The sequence below is a fragment of the Trichomycterus rosablanca genome, chromosome 23, assembly GCF_030014385.1.
Source record: "Trichomycterus rosablanca isolate fTriRos1 chromosome 23, fTriRos1.hap1, whole genome shotgun sequence".
Classification (NCBI taxonomy): Eukaryota; Metazoa; Chordata; class Actinopteri; order Siluriformes; family Trichomycteridae; genus Trichomycterus; species Trichomycterus rosablanca.
The window spans coordinates 7,563,568-7,581,701 of record NC_086010.1 but is presented as its reverse complement, the minus strand read 5'-3'; the positions used below and the strand labels follow the sequence as shown (position 1 = coordinate 7,581,701).

Below are 18,134 nucleotides of genomic sequence, written 5' to 3'. Positions count from 1 at the left end.
GGTCCACCTTGTAGATGTAAAGTCAGAGACGATCGCTCATCTATTGCTGCTGTTTGAGTTGGTCATCTTCGAGGCCTTCATCAGTGGTCACAGGACGCTGCCCACGGGGCACTGTTGGCTGGATATATTTTTGGTTGGTGGACTATTCTCAGTCCAGCAGTGACAGTGAGGTGTTTAAAAACTCCATCAGCACTGCTGTGTCTGATCCCCTCATACCAGCACAACACACACTAACATACCACCACCATGTCAGTGTCACTGCAGTGCTGAGAATGATCCACCACCCAAATAATACCTACTCTGTAGTGGTCCTGGGAGAGTCCTGACCATTGAAGAACAGGGTGAAAGCAGGCTCAAAGGGTATGTAGAGAAACAGATGGACTACAGTCAGTAATTGTAGAACTACAAAGTGCTTCTTTATGGTAAGTGGAGCTGATAAAATGAACAATGTGTGTAGGAACAAGGTGGTTTTAATGTTATGGATGATCGGTGTATATCCTTTGGACTTGTGTGTCTACCCACATCTGAAGTAAAATGTCAATCCAGGAAAGAGTTTAATCACCACTTCTGTGTAATATGAAACACACATACATGCTCTGAGGGATGAAGTGTCCACTAGTGGGAGGGAGGATATTAGGTGGCCAATCGCTGCCGTTGGCTCTCTAGTGTGTGTTGGTTTCCTTTTACAGTGTGTCTGCAACTTGGTCTATTTTGAAGACCCACACATACACACAGCTGCACCTGACAATCTGCTGAAGGAAGGCTGATCGGTGGCCACTAATCCTGAGTTGTGACTCAGCCTGAGTGATGATGGGAGGAAAACAGAGGAAGAGCGCTTAATATGGAGGAATACTGACCGGCCTTTTATTTTTCAAGTAGTTTTGCGAAATATATTCACCGCTGGAGTCGGCTTTTAGCAAAACCTAACAGCTCTTTGCCAATTTGCTGTTCATATCAAGTTGCATTTTGTTGGTATCCATGGGAAGTGGCTGATTTCTAGAACCCACACTGCTGCAAGCTCTGAATTAGATCTGTCCAGCGAATCAGAAAGCGATGGTCAAGCTCTACTGAGCTGTGCAATGGCTCAGGCTCTACGGTAGGCCAGGTATGCTCAACTTCGCACTGCAAAGCTACCCAACATCACTCCAACAACCATGAAAAGGTTCAGCAGCCTTCGAGGAATCAAGAAACACAAAGAGCACGAGGGAAGGACGGGAAGACGCCAGTCTGATCCCCACGGCCTTTTAAAAACCAGTAAGCAAACATTATCTTTTTGTCTCTAAATTGATTTGATTTTGATCCAGAAACAAACATTTTTTTTCTAAAATGGCAGGATTAAGTGATTGAGTAATCCATGTAGTGCTGTTTATTTACTGAACGTACTCTGTTTGCTAAATACGATGTGAACATTGCTTCTTGAGTTTGGACTTTGTGTTGCCATAACATGTATTTTTAACTTTAGAATAAGCTGTTATTAAGAGCCTGAGATTTGGGTTCTTATCATGCTGATTGTATGAACTGCAAATCCCAGGGATTTGATTTGTGGAAAGAGTAAACTGTACATTTAGACGAAGTATGCAAAATTGCTTGGTTGGCCTTGTGTCCAACTTGCAATTATGAATAATCAGCCATATACGTGGTAAAAGCTGTACAGCTACACTAGTACAATTTAGTATTTTTGAACTTGCAGGCTTCATTTAGGCTAGATCTGGATTTAAACACTGACTATGATATCATTATTTATTTATTAGGATTTTATCACCTTTTAAAAAGGTTAATAAACGAATTTTAGTGTTTTACACACTTCGTTTAATGACAGAACAGGTAATTACTGGTTTCACAAGATTCATCAGTTCAAGTCTTTAACGTCAGACAGTCATGGACAATTTTGTATCTTCTATTCACCTCACTTGCACGTCTTTATACTGTGGGAGGAAATGGCAGACGGGGTGAACATGCAAACTCCACACAGAAAGGACCCAGACTGTTCCACCTGGGAATCGAACCCTGCTCTGAGGCGTCAGTGCTACCCACCGAGCCACCGTGCCACCCAACCATAATATTAAAGGGTAGAATTTAAATGCATTGATATGATAACTGGCTAAAATACACAGAAATTAAGCTTTACACTTCAGAAGGAGGCAAGAATTTGTACCATCTACCATATCCACCAAATTGTTATTAAATGTTTTGTATTTGTTAGAGATTCAACATGTCCAAATATGTTTATTGGGATTAAGGCCATTGCTCTGCAGGCCACAGGGGTCAAACCAAAGCAAAGACGTCAATAGGGACCCCATTGTGTACACAGGAAACGGGCAGTTCCCAAAATACTGCCACAAAGTTAAAAGGTTATAATTTATTTAAATAAGCAATGTGTGTGTCTAAACACCTAAACTCTTAAATCTAAAGGGGTGTCAGCATACACTACATACATATAACTATAAATGTGCAGTATATAAATGTTTTAGGTTGCAATTCTGGTACAGGAAGAAATATATGCAAGTAAAAGTATGTTATATTAAAGATGACAGCTAATACTGGTTTCATGATGACAAGTGGAACTATCAAAACATGAATGAGCAGGTTTTTAGTTCAAAAACTTATTTCAGGGCCATTTCATTTTTCTGTAATATATTTGTAGCCTAGTGGTTAAGGTACTGGACTAGTAATCGAAAGGTCACTGGTTTAAGCCCCACCACTGCCAGGTTGCCATTGTTGGACCCTTGAGCAAGGCCCTTAACCCTCAATTGCTTAGACAATATATACTGTCACAGTACTGTAAGTCACTTTGAATAAAAGCACCTGCTAAATGCCTAAAATGTAAATGTAAATGGCATTGCTTTGAGTGCTTATATAAGGTCTTTAGCAAACCATGGCAAACCAAAGTAAATCAATGAATGTATGAATGCCTTTATTTGTCATATTTACACATACATGTGTACAGTACAATGACATTATTTTTCTGCATATCCCAGCTTGTTTGGAAGCTGGAGTCAGAGTGCAGGGTCAGTCTGGAGCAGACAGGTTTAGGAGCCTTGCTCAAGGGTCCAACAGTGGCTGCATGGCAGAGCCAGAATTCAAACCCACAATCTTCAGATCGATAGTCCAAAGCTCTACCCAATAGGCTATCAAACCATGTAGATCACAGTCCTGGGTTGGTAGCTATTAGGAAATTGAAAAGGACCAGGGGAATGGCTTAATAAAAAAAGGCTTAGTCATGCTCCTGTTTTTCCAATACACTGACCTAGTCATTATGTAAAACTGTTTCCAATTGTACATTTGTCATAGCTTCAGAACAAAAACAAACATGATTGAATATTCAAAATGAATAATCCCTTTGTTTTTCTTACGTCTGTCATTCCTCTATTGACCTCTATTAAACTACTGGACCTTGTTTTAAACTTTGCATGTAAATTGTTCACTTTATGTTCCTTTTACAATTCATCCCACTAGTTCACAAAAGACCTGCAGCTGTAAAACTAGAACTTATATGCTTGAATCGTTCTGATAGCTCACTATAATTCTAGGATTCCACAGCAAAACCAAAATGTTATGTTGTCTGATTGTGTATGGACTATATGGACAGTCAGCTTTCAAGAACTCAGAGATTTTATCTTAAGATGTGGGTATTGTTAATCAGTAATCTTTAGTTTTTCCTTCATCTCCAATAGCATATTACCATGTTATTAAGTTAAGAAAGCAATTGTTAAAAAAACCTGGTCCCCAGAATAACCAAAATTGGGTTTTACATATTGCACTGTGTTTATATATGAACTTGTATTTGAATTAATTAATTGTGGTAAATGTGCAAGGCTAAGTACTACAAAACACTAAACTTGACTGAGATACATGTTGCCACATCAGTTAAAACTAAGCTGGGAAAATGGTAATGGAAACAGATGGAAATTAAAGCTGACATAGCAAGTGTGTATGCGCTGTCATCAGTGTATATATAAAACAAGCGAGAATTTGCATGTATTTTTGCTGACTTTTCGGAAATAGCCTAGATATTTGCATTTAGTTAAAAACACATTATAGGCATGAGAAGGTTAACTTGCATGACTTGCATTTGACTATTATATTAAATAGTTCTACCATTAATGTTATGTTACACTGCATGAATGTAGATTATCTGCCTTTACTCATTTGGGAAGGCTCTCTAGAATTTGGAACCCGACTGCAGGTATTTATTTTCATTCAGTCACAGGAGTAATGAATTAATAAGACCTTTACTGGCATTGAAAGATAAGGCCTTATAGTCAACACTTCAGTGTTTTATAGATAATAGATATGTCAATGCAAAGGGCACATAAAGAAATGTGTATAGTCAGTGTGTGTGTTTTGTCACATTGATGATGGGAACTCATTATCATGTATTAAATCACACTTCTGTGCTCACTGTATAGTGCAAACTATAGTCTACAAACTACTGTTGCTACAGAAAAACAAGCAGAGAGAAATAGAGAGCTCACACTCCATATCTTATCTAGGAATAGGTATCAGCAGCAGGGGCTAAAATAAGAAACTGGCCTGCTGAATTAAATTTCGTCACTGATTAAAGCAATTTAAATGTCAAGAGATAGTGCTAATGTCAACTATTGAATGTCTCTGATATAAATGTTCTCTGAGACTCCTTGCTGTAGAAGAAACAATATTTTACAATAATTACATTATTAATCACCATAATCATTCCAACAGAAACACAATATCGTCTGATTTGGCTTAGCCTTCAGTAGGATAATATAAACCTCTCTCTCTGACCACTGTTTGTTAAAAGATGACCTAGACAATTTTTTAATCATACAGAGATGGCCAGAATTATTTGAAACCCTTTGTTTTAGGAGAAAAGAACGTCATGCCTTAATATAAAAAATCGACAAGGATCACTGGTTTTGGGGTTGCTTTGTTGCCTCGGGCACTGGGTACCTTGTTTCTTTTCAGAGGACAACACAAAACAAATATTACCAAGACATTTTGGACAAGGATGAGTGATGTTTTGGGGTTGCTTTGTTGCCTCGGGCACTGGGTACCTTGTTTCTTTTCAGAGGACAACACAAAACAAATATTACCAAGACATTTTGGACAAGGATGAGTGATGTTTTGGGGTTGCTTTGTTGCCTCGGGCACTGGGTACCTTGTTTCTTTTCAGGGTACAACACAAAACAAATTATGCCAAGATTTTGGACAAGGATCAATGTATCAATGATGTCTTGGGGTTGCTTTGTTGCTTCTTGCACTAGGTGCCTTGTTTTGTTTCAGGGTACAACACAAAACAAATATTACCAAGACATTTTGGACAAGGATGAGTGATGTTTTGGGGTTGCTTTGTTGCCTCGGGCACTGGGTACCTTGTTTCTTTTCAGAGGACAACACAAAACAAATATTATCAAGACATTTTGGACAAGGATGAGTGATGTTTTAAGGTTGCTTTGTTGCCTCTGGCACTGGGTACCTTGTTTCTTGTCAGGGTACAACACAAAACAAATTATGCCAAGATTTTGGACAAGGATCAATGTATCAATGATGTCTTGGGGTTGCTTTGTTGCTTCTTGCACTAGGTGCCTTGTTTTGTTTCAGGGTACAACACAAAACAAATATTACCAAGACATTTTGGACAAGGATCAGTGATGTTTTGGGGTTGCTTTGTTGCCTCTTGCACTAGGTGCCTTGTTTTGTTTCAGGGTACAACACAAAACTAATATTACCAAGACATTTTGGAAAATTTCTTTTGATTGTCATTTGATTATTTAGTTGCATAACAGCTCATTTAAAAGCGGGCTTATTGTTATTTGTTGAACTTCACTTCTTTCAGATGATGGCAAGCACTTACTAAATGCATTTGAGTGGCAGAGCAAATGTGTCTTTATTACTAAAAAGCAAAAATGGCAAAGTACCAGCCTAGCTGAACCATTACTGCAATGCTCAGGAGAATACAAGCTCCTGCAGCAGCACTTTTCACTCTTATTGAACTATGTGTCAGACTTGAGCAAGGCTTCAAAGAGCTGATTGTGCATTGTCCTGTATTAATCCAGACACAACAGCACCATTGATCACAAAAATATGGAATAACACCACACATGGCAGTTATGCTGTTTCAACTGGCATTGATGCACCTTTGTTGTGTGTTCCACACTCACTGTCCATTTTATCAGCTCCACTTACCATATAGAAGCACTTTGTAGTTCTACAATTACTGACTGTCCATCTATTTCTCTACCCTGTTCTTCAATGGTCAGGACCCCCACAGGACCACCACAGAGCAGGTATTATTTAGGTGGTGGATGATTCTCAGCACTGCAGTGACATTGACATGGTGGTGGTGTGTTAGTGTGTGTTGTGCTGGTATGAGTGGATCAGACACAGCAGCGCTGCTGGAGTTTTTAAATACTGTGTCCACTCACTGTCCACTCTATTAGACACTCCTACCTAGTTGTTTCACCTTGTAGATGTAAAGTCAGAGACGATCGCTCATCTATTGCTGCTGTTTAAGTTGGTCATCTTCTAGACCCATCAGTGGTCACAGGACGCTGCCCACGGGCACTGTTGGCTGGATATTTTTGGTTGGTGGACTATTCTCAGTCCAGCAGTGACAGTGAGGTGTTTAAAAACTCCATCAGCATTGCTGTGTTTTATCCACTCATACCAGCACAACACACACTAACACACCACCACCATGTCAGTGTCACTGCAGTGCTGAGAATGACCCACCACCCAAATAATACCTAATCTGTGGTGGTCCTGGGAGAGTCCTGACCATTGAAGAACAGCTTGAAAGGGGGCTAACAAAGCATGCAGAGAAACAGATGGACTACAGTTAGTAATTGTAGAACTACAAAGTGCTTCTATATGGTAAGTGAAGCCGATAAAATGTTCAATGTGTGTAGAAACAAGGAGGTGGTTTTAATGTTATGGTTGATCGGTGTAAATTGTAATCCTCCCTTACTGTGAAATGCACTGGTCATTCCTCCCTGGCCCATTCCTTTCTTCTGTTTCAGTTAACTCAGGACCCTTGAACACATCCATGCCTTTATTTTCCATTTATCATCACCTTGCTTGAAAGTGTAATTTAATAATTAGTTATTAAATAACAATTTTAAAACTGTGCTCCATGTCTGCGATAACCTTTTCATTTTAGAATGCAGTTGCTTTTTAATTTACCTTTTATTTTTTTGCTTTGGACGTTGGCTTTGAAAGGCAGATTTAGATTGTGTGGCATTTAGCTGATCTCTCTCATGGTGTCATGGGAGTAAAAAAAGTCCCTCTTTATCAGAGGCAGTTCACTCTTCATCATGCCCTTAGCCTAGATAATAAATTATCTGCAGTGCTTTTCTGGCTTCAAATCTGCACCGTCATGCTGCCCATGTCAGCCTGACAGGCCAGCAGAGAGCCATTAATGTAAGCGATCATATTTTCGGAAGTAAAAATATCCCTGCGGCCGGATTCAGGCAGACTGCTTTGCTCTGAACCAGCATGTTGGTGTTTGTCTTTTTTAATTATTTGAACTTATTAGTTAGTGGCTGGATCTGTGACGGGCATTATTTGTATCCTGCAGAACTCTGTCGCCAAGACTATGCTAATGAGTGTGCTGCATGGTGTGCTGCATTGTGTATGTGTGCTGGAGAGGAGTGTAGGGTACAGGCAGAGGTCCAGATGACATCATTCACGAGAGTTGCTCTTTTCAGCTCCTTGGTGCTTCTACTTTGTTTCCTTTGTAAATGAAGAGTTAGGAGGAAATAAATGATTTATTTTAAGCTGTCACTGGCTTTACAATGAGAGATCTAGAAGTGCTTTAGATTTAGAAACCGCGACTTTTTTAGGAGAGAAACCTGGACACTACAATTCCTGTGGATGAATGTAGTCAATGTTTGGTCATATACACCAGCTAGATTCTTATAGATCTTATATTTGTGTAGATTTTCACAAAAAACAGTATTGCGAAGACCGATGTGTACTTCCAGTATTGCTGCCAGTCCCTCTACCCTTTCCTCCACCAGACACTGTCAATTGTCAACTCATATGTATGCATTTTCTCCCTTTTTCTCCCTTTTAGCACGTCCAGTTGCCCGATTGCGTCATGCTTCCTCTCCACCAATGCCGATCCCCTCTCTGATTGAGGAGAACGAAGCTAACCCATGCCCCCTCCGACGCGTGGGCAGCAGCCGTATGCATTTTGTCACCTACAGTTTGACGAATGCAATGCGGATCAGCACTGTGTACGGACAGACACACCCTGACAGCACTCTTTTTCCCGTCTCTGTGCAGCCAGCAGAGGTCGTAATTGCATTAGTTATGAGAGAGAGCCTATCCGACTTTTTAATATCCCACCCCTATCTGAATAACAGTACAATTGTTTTTCATGTGGCTGCTCAGCCCTGGGGCAGCTGAGACTCGATACGATGTATTCGAGATCCCAGCTCTGGTGTTCAGCGTGTGTTTTACCGCTGCGCCACCTGAGTGGCTAGTTCAAACTCTTTTTAATGGATTTAATTTAATGGACAAAGAAGTGGCAATAGGCCACTGCTTTATACTGATCATAGTTGTAATGGGTCTGATCACAAACAGAAACACTGGGCGCAAAGCAGGTACACATACTGGACAAGGTGCCAATCCATACACCATATACCTTCACACCAAAGAGCAATTTAGGTCAATAAATTCACCTTTTGCAGATTTTTCAAATGTGTGAGGAAACCATTATTCCTCAATCGAACCTATGTGGATAGAAATAGTACAAAACTTCTTAGACAGTGACTAAAAGCAAGGCTAAAACCATACTAAAAACCATACATTGTGGGACAGTGGTAGCCTAGTGGGTAGAGCTTTGGGCTATCAACAGAAAGGTTGAGAATTCGAATCCCAGCTCTGCCATGCAGCCACTGTTGGGCCCTTAAACAAGGTCCTTAACCCTCTCTGCTCCAAAAAGTTGGGATATGCAAAGAAAGAATTCTGTTGTATTGTACGTCTGTATATGCATAAATGACAAATAAAGGTATTCTATACTACTGTGCAGCATCCGTAACATGACACACTCTTCCTGTTTAGCACTATTCTTAGGCTTGTTTGGTAAACCCTTGATGATTGAATTTTCTGAATCAGCAAGGGTTCTGTTTACAAGATTCTGCCCACTCATCACTTCTGAGCTTGTCATTATTAGAAAGTCTTCTGCTGTGCACTGTGCAGGTGAGGCTTGGTTTCACTCTCCCCCTGAACAACCAATCAGAGCAGAAATGCGAGAACCTCTCCGCTTTAGACTCAACACAAATAGACTCACTCTCAGAGACAGAGATAGAGAGAACTCCCTGCAACTGGATCTGACCGCAGGAGAATGTGGCATGGCCAGGACAGATCGTGTTCAAAAAAATAAAAACAGCCAATCTCAGAATCTAATTAAGAAGAAGCAGACTTGGTTTATTTTTGATGTTTGACCAATAATAATCATGTAGATGTGTACAACAGAGGGCAAATCACTCAGACAATTGACAGATTGTGTTGAATTGGTGTATGTAGGCAGTTGTAGCCTAGTGGTTATGGTACTAGACTAGTAATCAGAAGCTTGCTGGTTCCAGCCCCATAACTGCCAGGTTGCTGCTGTTGAACCCTTAAGCAAGGCCCTTAACCCTAAAGACTGTATTCTGTCACAGTACTGTAAGTCGCTTTGGATAAAGGCGTCTGCTAAATGATGAAAATGTAAATGTGAATCTATAATGGCTCAATTGAAATTGGTCTTCATCTTCTGACCGGGTTGAAAAATCATGTCAACCTTTAGGCTAATGTGGACAGGTGGGTTGTACAGGTGCCAGCGCTAAAAAAAGGACACACAAAGTCTGGAAGAGCTGGAAATGTTACAAAGCATTTACATACAAATAGAAGAAATTCAATATTTAATATAGGAAAATGTCTGTTTTAGAAATTACTAACGTCTCTGTTTATGTGCCACTATGAGAATGTTTTCAGTTTGCATAATATGTTCTTGGACTCGTTTTGGCAGAATTTTCTTTGTATAGAAGAAATAGACACTGAACACCAACACCTAAAGATTTATTCTAATCGTGAAGCATGATGGAGGGAGCATCATGGTTCCATGGTGTTTGTTGGTTGTTGTTTGGTGGTGCTGGTTTGGTGTTTGCCCTCAGAAACAACCTAAAACGTTCAAGTAGTTACTTGGCACTTAATAACAGGTTAGCCAGTGTGGTCCATAACCTGAAGTCTAACAGAAGTTGGGTAATGAGTAAAGACAGTAAATCAAACCACAAGTCAATAAACAACAGAATGCTAAAAAAAAAAAAGGTTAAGTAAGATCAGGCACTTCTGTTGGTAACAAAGGGCTGATTTACAATCCATGTTCCAGTTCATCCTAAAGATGTTCTCAATGTGGTTAAGGTCAGAGCTCTGAGTTCAGCTTTGTGTTTTTAACTGGGGCTTTGTAAATCTCAGCTTGTGCACACAGAGCAGAAATGGCTTTTTCCCAAACTGCTGCCTTAAACTTGGAAGCCTTGACACATTGTACTCTCAGCAGTTCTTGCTGTTCCATTCTTGACATGTTGTGAAAGACATCAACAATGCCATAGTCTTGTACCGGCATGTTACATTGAATCCAACTGGTTGAAGGAATTCCTGTGTTCTAGCTCCGTGGAACATGTTGCCTTCATCAGTATAAAACCTGTCGGGCGCAGATGCCAGTGAGGCGTGAAATAACTGTTTTAAAGCCTGGCGAAGTGCATCGGTCCTCAGATTTGTGCCAATAATAGAACAGTTAAATTAGGAGACATGCTTTCCAGGCCATTTATCTGGCCTAGGTCCAGTTTACAGTAGAAACAAGAAGAATATGTCACTGTGCATTATGGGCAACTCTAAAACTTACATCAAGAAGCGCAATGTAGGATTTAGTTTAGCTGGTGCAGAAAGAGTATTTGTGTGCTCAGGCCATGGTGTTGTCTGTGAGGGCTTGCAGTCCTGAAGGGCAAAGGTCTGAGCTCCTCCACACTGAATGCATCGAACATTGTATGCTGGCACTTGGGTTGCACAGTGGTGTAATATGCTAGCTCACTACGATGTGCTACAGAGCTGGTCATCATACACAACAGGTCGAGTATATGGAAGAAAAGGTCTAATAGAAGACTGATCTGAACTGCAGGCAGGCCAGTCAAACACACACACTCTGTGTCTACAAAGAGACTCTTGACTTGCTGACCTAACCATGGACCTTCTGGAAAACGACATGTGTCTCTCTAAGATCACAATATATGGCTTTGCATCAATCTCACCTTCACACATGTGCAAGTCATCCATGTCGAGGGTACTGATTTACCATCATACCATGACAGCTGGTGATCTTTGGCAAGGAGAACTAGACGTCCAATTTTCCAGAACAATAAGCTGAAATATGGGCTGATCTAAGGACTTAAGGTTTATGCACAATTAACTGTGGTTGCCCAACACGGACTTCTTGAGAATCTCTTCACAATATTATGTGCAGTTGATGGTGAAAGACAAATAATTTGCAATCTTGCATTGAGAATAATTGTTTTTGAACTTATAGATAGATACTTTATTGATCCTTTGCAGGAAATTTCTTTGTTACATCAGACAACAACTTCTTGCATACATACAACATACAACATTCACTAACTATAAAAACAAGCAATAAAAATAAAAATTTATTTACAATTATTTTATGAAGTTTGACATAAAAAGGTGAGTCATGACCCTAATCTGATGCTTCTCTTTCTTATACAGCATCTGGAATCTCGTCATCTCCCACCACTCCAACACAACTAACCAAACCGTCACCACCGTTTGTTCATGAGGTGAACCGCGATGACCCTGACTGTCCAGAGGAAAGAATACGCTCCCTTTCCTCTCCACCAGATACTGGTCAGCGCTTTAGTTTTCCCTCAGCCAAGCCACCACTCGCCCTATCCTCAGCACCTGTTTCTACCTCACGCATGGTAAGTTTCTGATAAGTTGGTTTATTCCAAATTCTATTCTATTATGGTTAAATTGTGATAGCTATATGATTGGGTCAGAGCATCTCCAAACTATAGATCTTGTGCGATGTTCCTTTAGAGTTAGGAAGAAATCCCAGACTGCCACCTTATGCTAAGAGTAAATATGTCTAAATGGTCAAATGTATTTCAAAAACTACCATAATTAGAATTAGTGGTTAACAATAGAACTACAAATTGGAATGTGTGACATTGTCCACAGTTAAGCAAGGTTTACTTTACAATTGGCTTAGAGGCTCCAAGCCAAGAAAAAAAAGCATCTGCTCGTGCTTTTTTGGTCCCAGAGTAGTGGAGGCTGTTAGAGGTGCAGGGGATGGGGGCAACTTTATATTTAAATCCATGGTTTTGGGATAGGTTGTCCTACAATCTTATAGTCAGTTGTCCAAACACTTTGGCCATTATGTGTATTAACAAAATTTGTGATAAATATCACATCTTTGTGACTCACCATGTCCAGTAATTTATTAGTTAACATAGTAAAGATTTAAGATGGCAAGGTGCCACACAGCTTTAGGGAAGAGGGTTCGATCTTCTCTTCTTATAACAATATGGGTGGAGTTTGGCTTATCATTCTAAATTTAAACAGTAGTGGAGTATCTGCAGCACATTCGGACTCTCTTCCTGTTGGTTTCAGCATGTTTCTTAAGCCACAGCCTTTGAGTGTTTATCACATCTTCGAGCCAAAATCAATATAGTGGACACCATCTGGGAGACTGTTGTCCTTGCCTCCTGCCTGATAATCTAAGCATAGATTCAGTTCTGCTATCAGCAGATGTGTCATCCACTAGCTTAACTCAGCATGAATGTTCTTATTTACTCGCACTGTCTTTTATCATCTCTCTTATATTGGTGGGATTGGTGGGGTTTATTCTTTATGCTAGCAAACACTCCTGCTTATCTTTAGAATACTTCTAAAAGGGAGAGGATGGCGTGGTGTGCTTTGCAACAGGTTTTTTCTCTGTCATACAGAAATACATGTACAACAATGAAAATGAAAACTCTTTAAAAATAAAAACTAGGAATGAAACTACATTAAAAAGTTACAAATAATAATATTACAGTTTTCTGGTAATTCATTTATCTATTAATGGATCATATTTAAAGTGAGATGCCATTAAATTATGTATTCTATTGCCAAGTTGTAGAAATTTTTATAGTAATTAAGCTCAGGTGTGTAGTCACAATCAAAGCTAACAGGTGTATAAAATAAATGCTTCCAACATTGTTGCAACAGTTCAGTAAAGATCCTTTCCTGTTCCAGCATTACTATGGCCCTGTTTACAAAGTGTGGTTTATAAATGCATGGTTTAGTGAGTGTGTAGAAACTTAAGCAGACTGTACAGAGCCCTGACTGTTGATGGTGAGCCAATCCTTCTCATTCAGTAGCAATGCCTGACATTACAAATGCTGTTTTGGCTGAATGAGCACAAATTCCAAAAACAGCCTTTCCACAAGATTAGGAGTATTATAGATGCAAGGGGGCAACTGTATAGCAATACCCATGGTTGTTATAATGGAATGTTCAACAAGCTCATGGTTGTCATGTTGTCCACATAGTTTTGGGCATATAGGGTGTGTTTGAAAACCTAGTGAGCTGCCTTGCTGTCTTACTGTCTACATAGGCAGCTGCCTAAGTAGAGAGGATTCTAATAAGTCATCGTCTCATAAGGCAAGTTATTCGAACGCACTACTTAGACAGCGATAACACTGGGTTTCGCTTACTAAGCTAACACAGTTAGCATCATGGCATTCAAACCAATGGGATGAGGTGGCACAACGCGCTAGCATGTCAAATAACATATCCCTCAGTGTACCGAAAACGGTTAAACTGTCCCTGACAAGCCCGAACTTGCAAATAAATACACTTGTACACGTTTATACAAATAAAAAATCAATGATAATTTATTTACGTTTGAAAATAACTCTGTTCGTTTCTCCGCACCGTCCGCCATGTTTTTTATTTTTCTTTGAGAAAAATTGTGCCGCATTGAATGCTGGGATTGCCTTCGCGCTAAGGCAGCATCGGATGCTCACTCGTTCTTGAGTCAAAATAGCATTGAAATTTAAGGTGCCTTATTAGTGAGGGTATTAAGGCATCTAGGATTTCGACCAGCCTCATTCTCGGGAGCGCGCGTAGGATGAAGTAAAATGCGTCTATGTAGAGAGCTCCCTAGGTTTTCGAACACACCCATAGTGTATTGCTGTCTTCTTGGTCAGGTTCCTGAAAAAAACTAGTAGTAGAAGCCATGTGAGGTTTTGACTTCCACCAAAACATAGGTTATATAGGGAAAAGAGAAGATGACCTAGTACTGAAACCTGTGGGACTCCATTTGATGTAGTTCCACCTCCTGACACGTGGTATTGAGAGTCCTTAGTTTACAAACTAATAAAAGAAAAGGTGATGTAACTCTGGTAAACAAAGTCCTGCCTAAACTTTTATAGACGTGTTACAGCCATCAAATTTAAAATGAAAAAGTATACAATAAAGTTGATTCGTTTAAACAGTAAAAATCTTGTGTGCTGAACACAGGTTAATGGGCATTGGTGTCTGTTTGTATTCAAACATTTTTCCTACTTTCCCAACTTTTTTGGAATTTGCTTTGTACAATTGTATACTGCAACAATGTACGTACTGTCGGTTTAATTTCGTGAGATATAAACGTCGTTTTAATATTAATACCGTAAAAGTGTGATATTTTTGACTAGGCTGGCGCATCACCCCCACGAACCGCCTCGTCGTTCATTCCGAGCACTGCAGCAAATAGGAACATTCCATTTTAATCCTGCCTGAGGGGGGTGTGAGCTCATAATTTACTGAACACACGAACGCTCTACCTCAGCGTAGCAGAACAACCGGACAGTATTCATACTCCGGTTTAAACATATGCTTTATAACATGCTTTTCTAGCTTAGCAGGCTTATTTTGTGTTGCGAGTCAGTAGAGTTTGGTTTGGCGGTGGTGATAGGTCTGTAGGGGAGCTGTGAGAGGAGTGACAGCGGCGTGAGGGTGAAGCGAAGCTCGGAAGCGCTGTAGCTAACAGTTGTATTAAAGCCAGAGACACACACTCACTGTATCTTCTTCTTTAGGTGTAATTCTGTATTTAAACAGCACTGACGGTGCTGCTGTGGTATCGCGGTACCGGTACCATCACCGGCTACACGAACTGAACGCTCAGCCGGGGAGGTTTCCACCCGTGTCCTTACTCGGTGCTGCTTTCTGCTTCGCAGGTTCGCGGTTTGTCTGAAGGCATGCTGGAGAAACTTGACCTCGAAGATGAAGGTATGATTTTAAAATATCATTAAAATGTCATTTTTCTTTCATTTGTGCTCGTGCGCGCACGCTCACATTCACGCGCACGCGCGCGCGAGACAGACCAGTGCTCGCTCAGTTTCTCTCAGCATGTGGCATGTTATCTTCACTTCAGTTTATTTATTTTATCTAGTAATTAATTTACTTCAAATGTAATAGTAATAGTATATACGAACCCCAAAATATTAATACTACACATTATTAAAATGTACAATTGTTATGAAAGGTGAGTTTCTCATGCTCGGAAAAATCTTTAAATTTGCTAAAATGAATAAATCCTTAATTTATGCTTAAAAACCAGATTATATTTAAAAACGAGATTATATTTAATGTTTATGTGAAAAAATATAAGGAAAAAAGTCTAATGTACTGATTTTCTATCGTGCTCATGACTTTCCTGTAAATAATTGTACTGCTTACAGCACTTCATTATTCTCTGTAGTGAATTTGTATCTTTTTAATTAATTATCCTCATAATGTAAATATAATTCAAGTAATTATACTACTAAAGTAATTCAAATTAATATGTACTGTACATTTTAATTACTAATTCAATAAAAATCATAACCACCACAAACATTCCCTACTTCAATAAGAATTCTAACTATTGTTATATTCAATTATTTTTATATTAAGTGTTATCCATTTAATTTCATCCTGGTCAGGGTTGCAGTGGGTCTGGTTTCCTAGAATTACTGAGCACAATGCAGTAACGCACCCCGAGCAGGGCGCCAATCCATTGGGAGACCTCAGCAAACCCCTCAGACACAGCCATCATGTCTGTATGTTATGTAGACACCCAACTAACAGATAGCACCGCTGTTTTATTTAAATAGAACTGCATTAAGGATGTTTTCTGGGCCAGTGTTTCCTGGATCGGTCCATCCCACTATGACTCAAACTGGGATTGTGCCAGTATTATAAAGAAAGAAACAAATAAATACATAAAATATATTGCCATTATATTTTATATGATATATTACTTTGATTTGCTCTGCATTCAAGTTTAAAATACATTATTACAATTCATGACACAAAAAACTACAAGTAATGTATGCATCTATATTCATGATCCCAGACAGACAGACCGACCGATCATGACTTGTTCTATTGTAAAACCATAGTGTCTAGACTGAAGGACTTGTGGGAACACTTGCCCTGCCCAGTGACTAAGTGTTTGTGTAAAGGGGCTTGTAAAAAATCTCCCCCAAGCTTGTTTACATTGCAGACATGTTCCTCCAGAAAGGGAGACTGCCTTTGCTCTGTTGCCTCTCTTTATTTCTGGAGGTGGGTGTGTCTGCCTGGCACTTGTGCTTCTGTTTAACAGGTTTTCCTGGTCTTGCATTTAAGCTCTGTTCTCCCTTTAGAGCATTCCCAACAAAGTCTGGGTAGCTTATGTTAAACATTAAACTAGTTGAAAAAAAAGGTCAGAAATAACATATTTGTAGCACTTCCTAGTGGATTGTAAATATTTGCTTGAACGTTGGAAACATGGGCTGTGTCTCAAGTTACATTTTGTTTACTATACATTATGCACAGAATAGTGACCTCTACGAATGGGTTGGTATTTGGGACACAGCAGCTCACCCTGTGTTTGCAGCCTGATACACCAGGGTTAGTATATATACTACTATGCAAATATTTAGTTCTGAAATATTACATCCACCATGTTATGTGCTTCTTGTTTCCTGTCTAGTAATTGGGCTTGTATCTGCTGATAATTTCATACATAGGAAAACACTGAGCCTTAAAAACTGGTGACTGGAGAAATTAGGTTGATGTAGCTAGTGAAGGGCGCAGAACAGATCTGGTCACTGGTCATTGTAGGCTTAAGAAACCTCACCAAAGTTACTCTGAAATCCCATGCTGTGTACTAGACTTTGGAAGTAGTAGTGTGAGTTGCAGTTCAGTTAAGAGAGAGTTTTTCTCTCTTTCCTAACCATAGACTGGCATATGGGCCATTCCTCCAAATCTCCAAATGGGTGCCATTAGCATGTAGTAACTCAATGCAATTAAACTTCATTTTTTATCTTTGTTCAACACTGAATCTAGTAACACACTTAACTACTCAGCATGTGAATTGGTGAATTGTTACAAGGTTTGTATATGGAAGATGGTTGTATATGAGTAACTGAAAGTATTAGGTCTGTCACTGGAGTTTTTTATAAAGTTTTAAATTATATGTAGGGCAGTTGTAGCCTAATGGTAAAGGTACTGGACTAGTAATCTAAATAGTTTAACAAGCGTCTTTGAGTATCTTGAAAAGCGCTATATAAATAAAATGTATTATTAAAGGTCACTTGGTTCAAGCCTCACCACTGCCAGGTTGCCTCTGTTGGGCCCTTGAGCAAGGCTCTAAACCCTCAATTGCTTGGATAATATACTGTCACAGTACTGTAAGTCGCTTTGGATGAAAGCGCCTGCTAAATGCCAAAAATGTAAACGTTAATATATCCTAAATTTGCAAATCGATCAATGTGCAGGACGCTTTGCTTAATTAAAAATGCATTTTAAAGTTAATTGGTATATACATTTATACCTATAATGTCCTGGGGACGGAAATAGCACCGATTTGGCGGAATGGCCCATATCAACAATGTTAACAAGTGCACTTTAAAGGAGTTTTTTTTTAGAAGGGATCATGGCGATATTTAAAACTGGCTTATTGCAGCCAGTTAACAGACATGTTACCTTAGCTGATTTGCTAAGTACTCCAAACTGTAATGAAACGTTGCCTAGTTTTGCTGGTCTTTGTTTCATTTGACATTGTTTGTTTACATTTGAATATATTAATTCCACTGGTTTTATTTTTGCTG

At 39.5% G+C, this 18,134-nt stretch overlaps 1 protein-coding gene across 3 annotated transcripts in view; it reads left to right on the top strand.

The window, feature by feature from the left end:
• The window catches only part of prkag2a (protein kinase, AMP-activated, gamma 2 non-catalytic subunit a), a 65,212-nt gene that overhangs the window by 21,503 nt on the left and 25,575 nt on the right, over nt 1–18,134 (top strand). For 2 of the 3 annotated variants that reach the window (XR_010007438.1, XM_062985996.1), the window contains exons 4-5: nt 11,740–11,951; nt 15,237–15,288. Coding sequence is in view for 2 of the 3 variants with exons in the window: in XM_062985996.1 (XP_062842066.1) it covers nt 11,740–11,951; nt 15,237–15,288 (264 nt within the window). In the remaining variant the exon portion in view is untranslated. Of the gene's footprint in view, nt 1–453; nt 1,255–11,739; nt 11,952–15,236; nt 15,289–18,134 lie in introns of those variants that run through there. The other variant, XM_062985997.1, reaches the window with a different exon arrangement.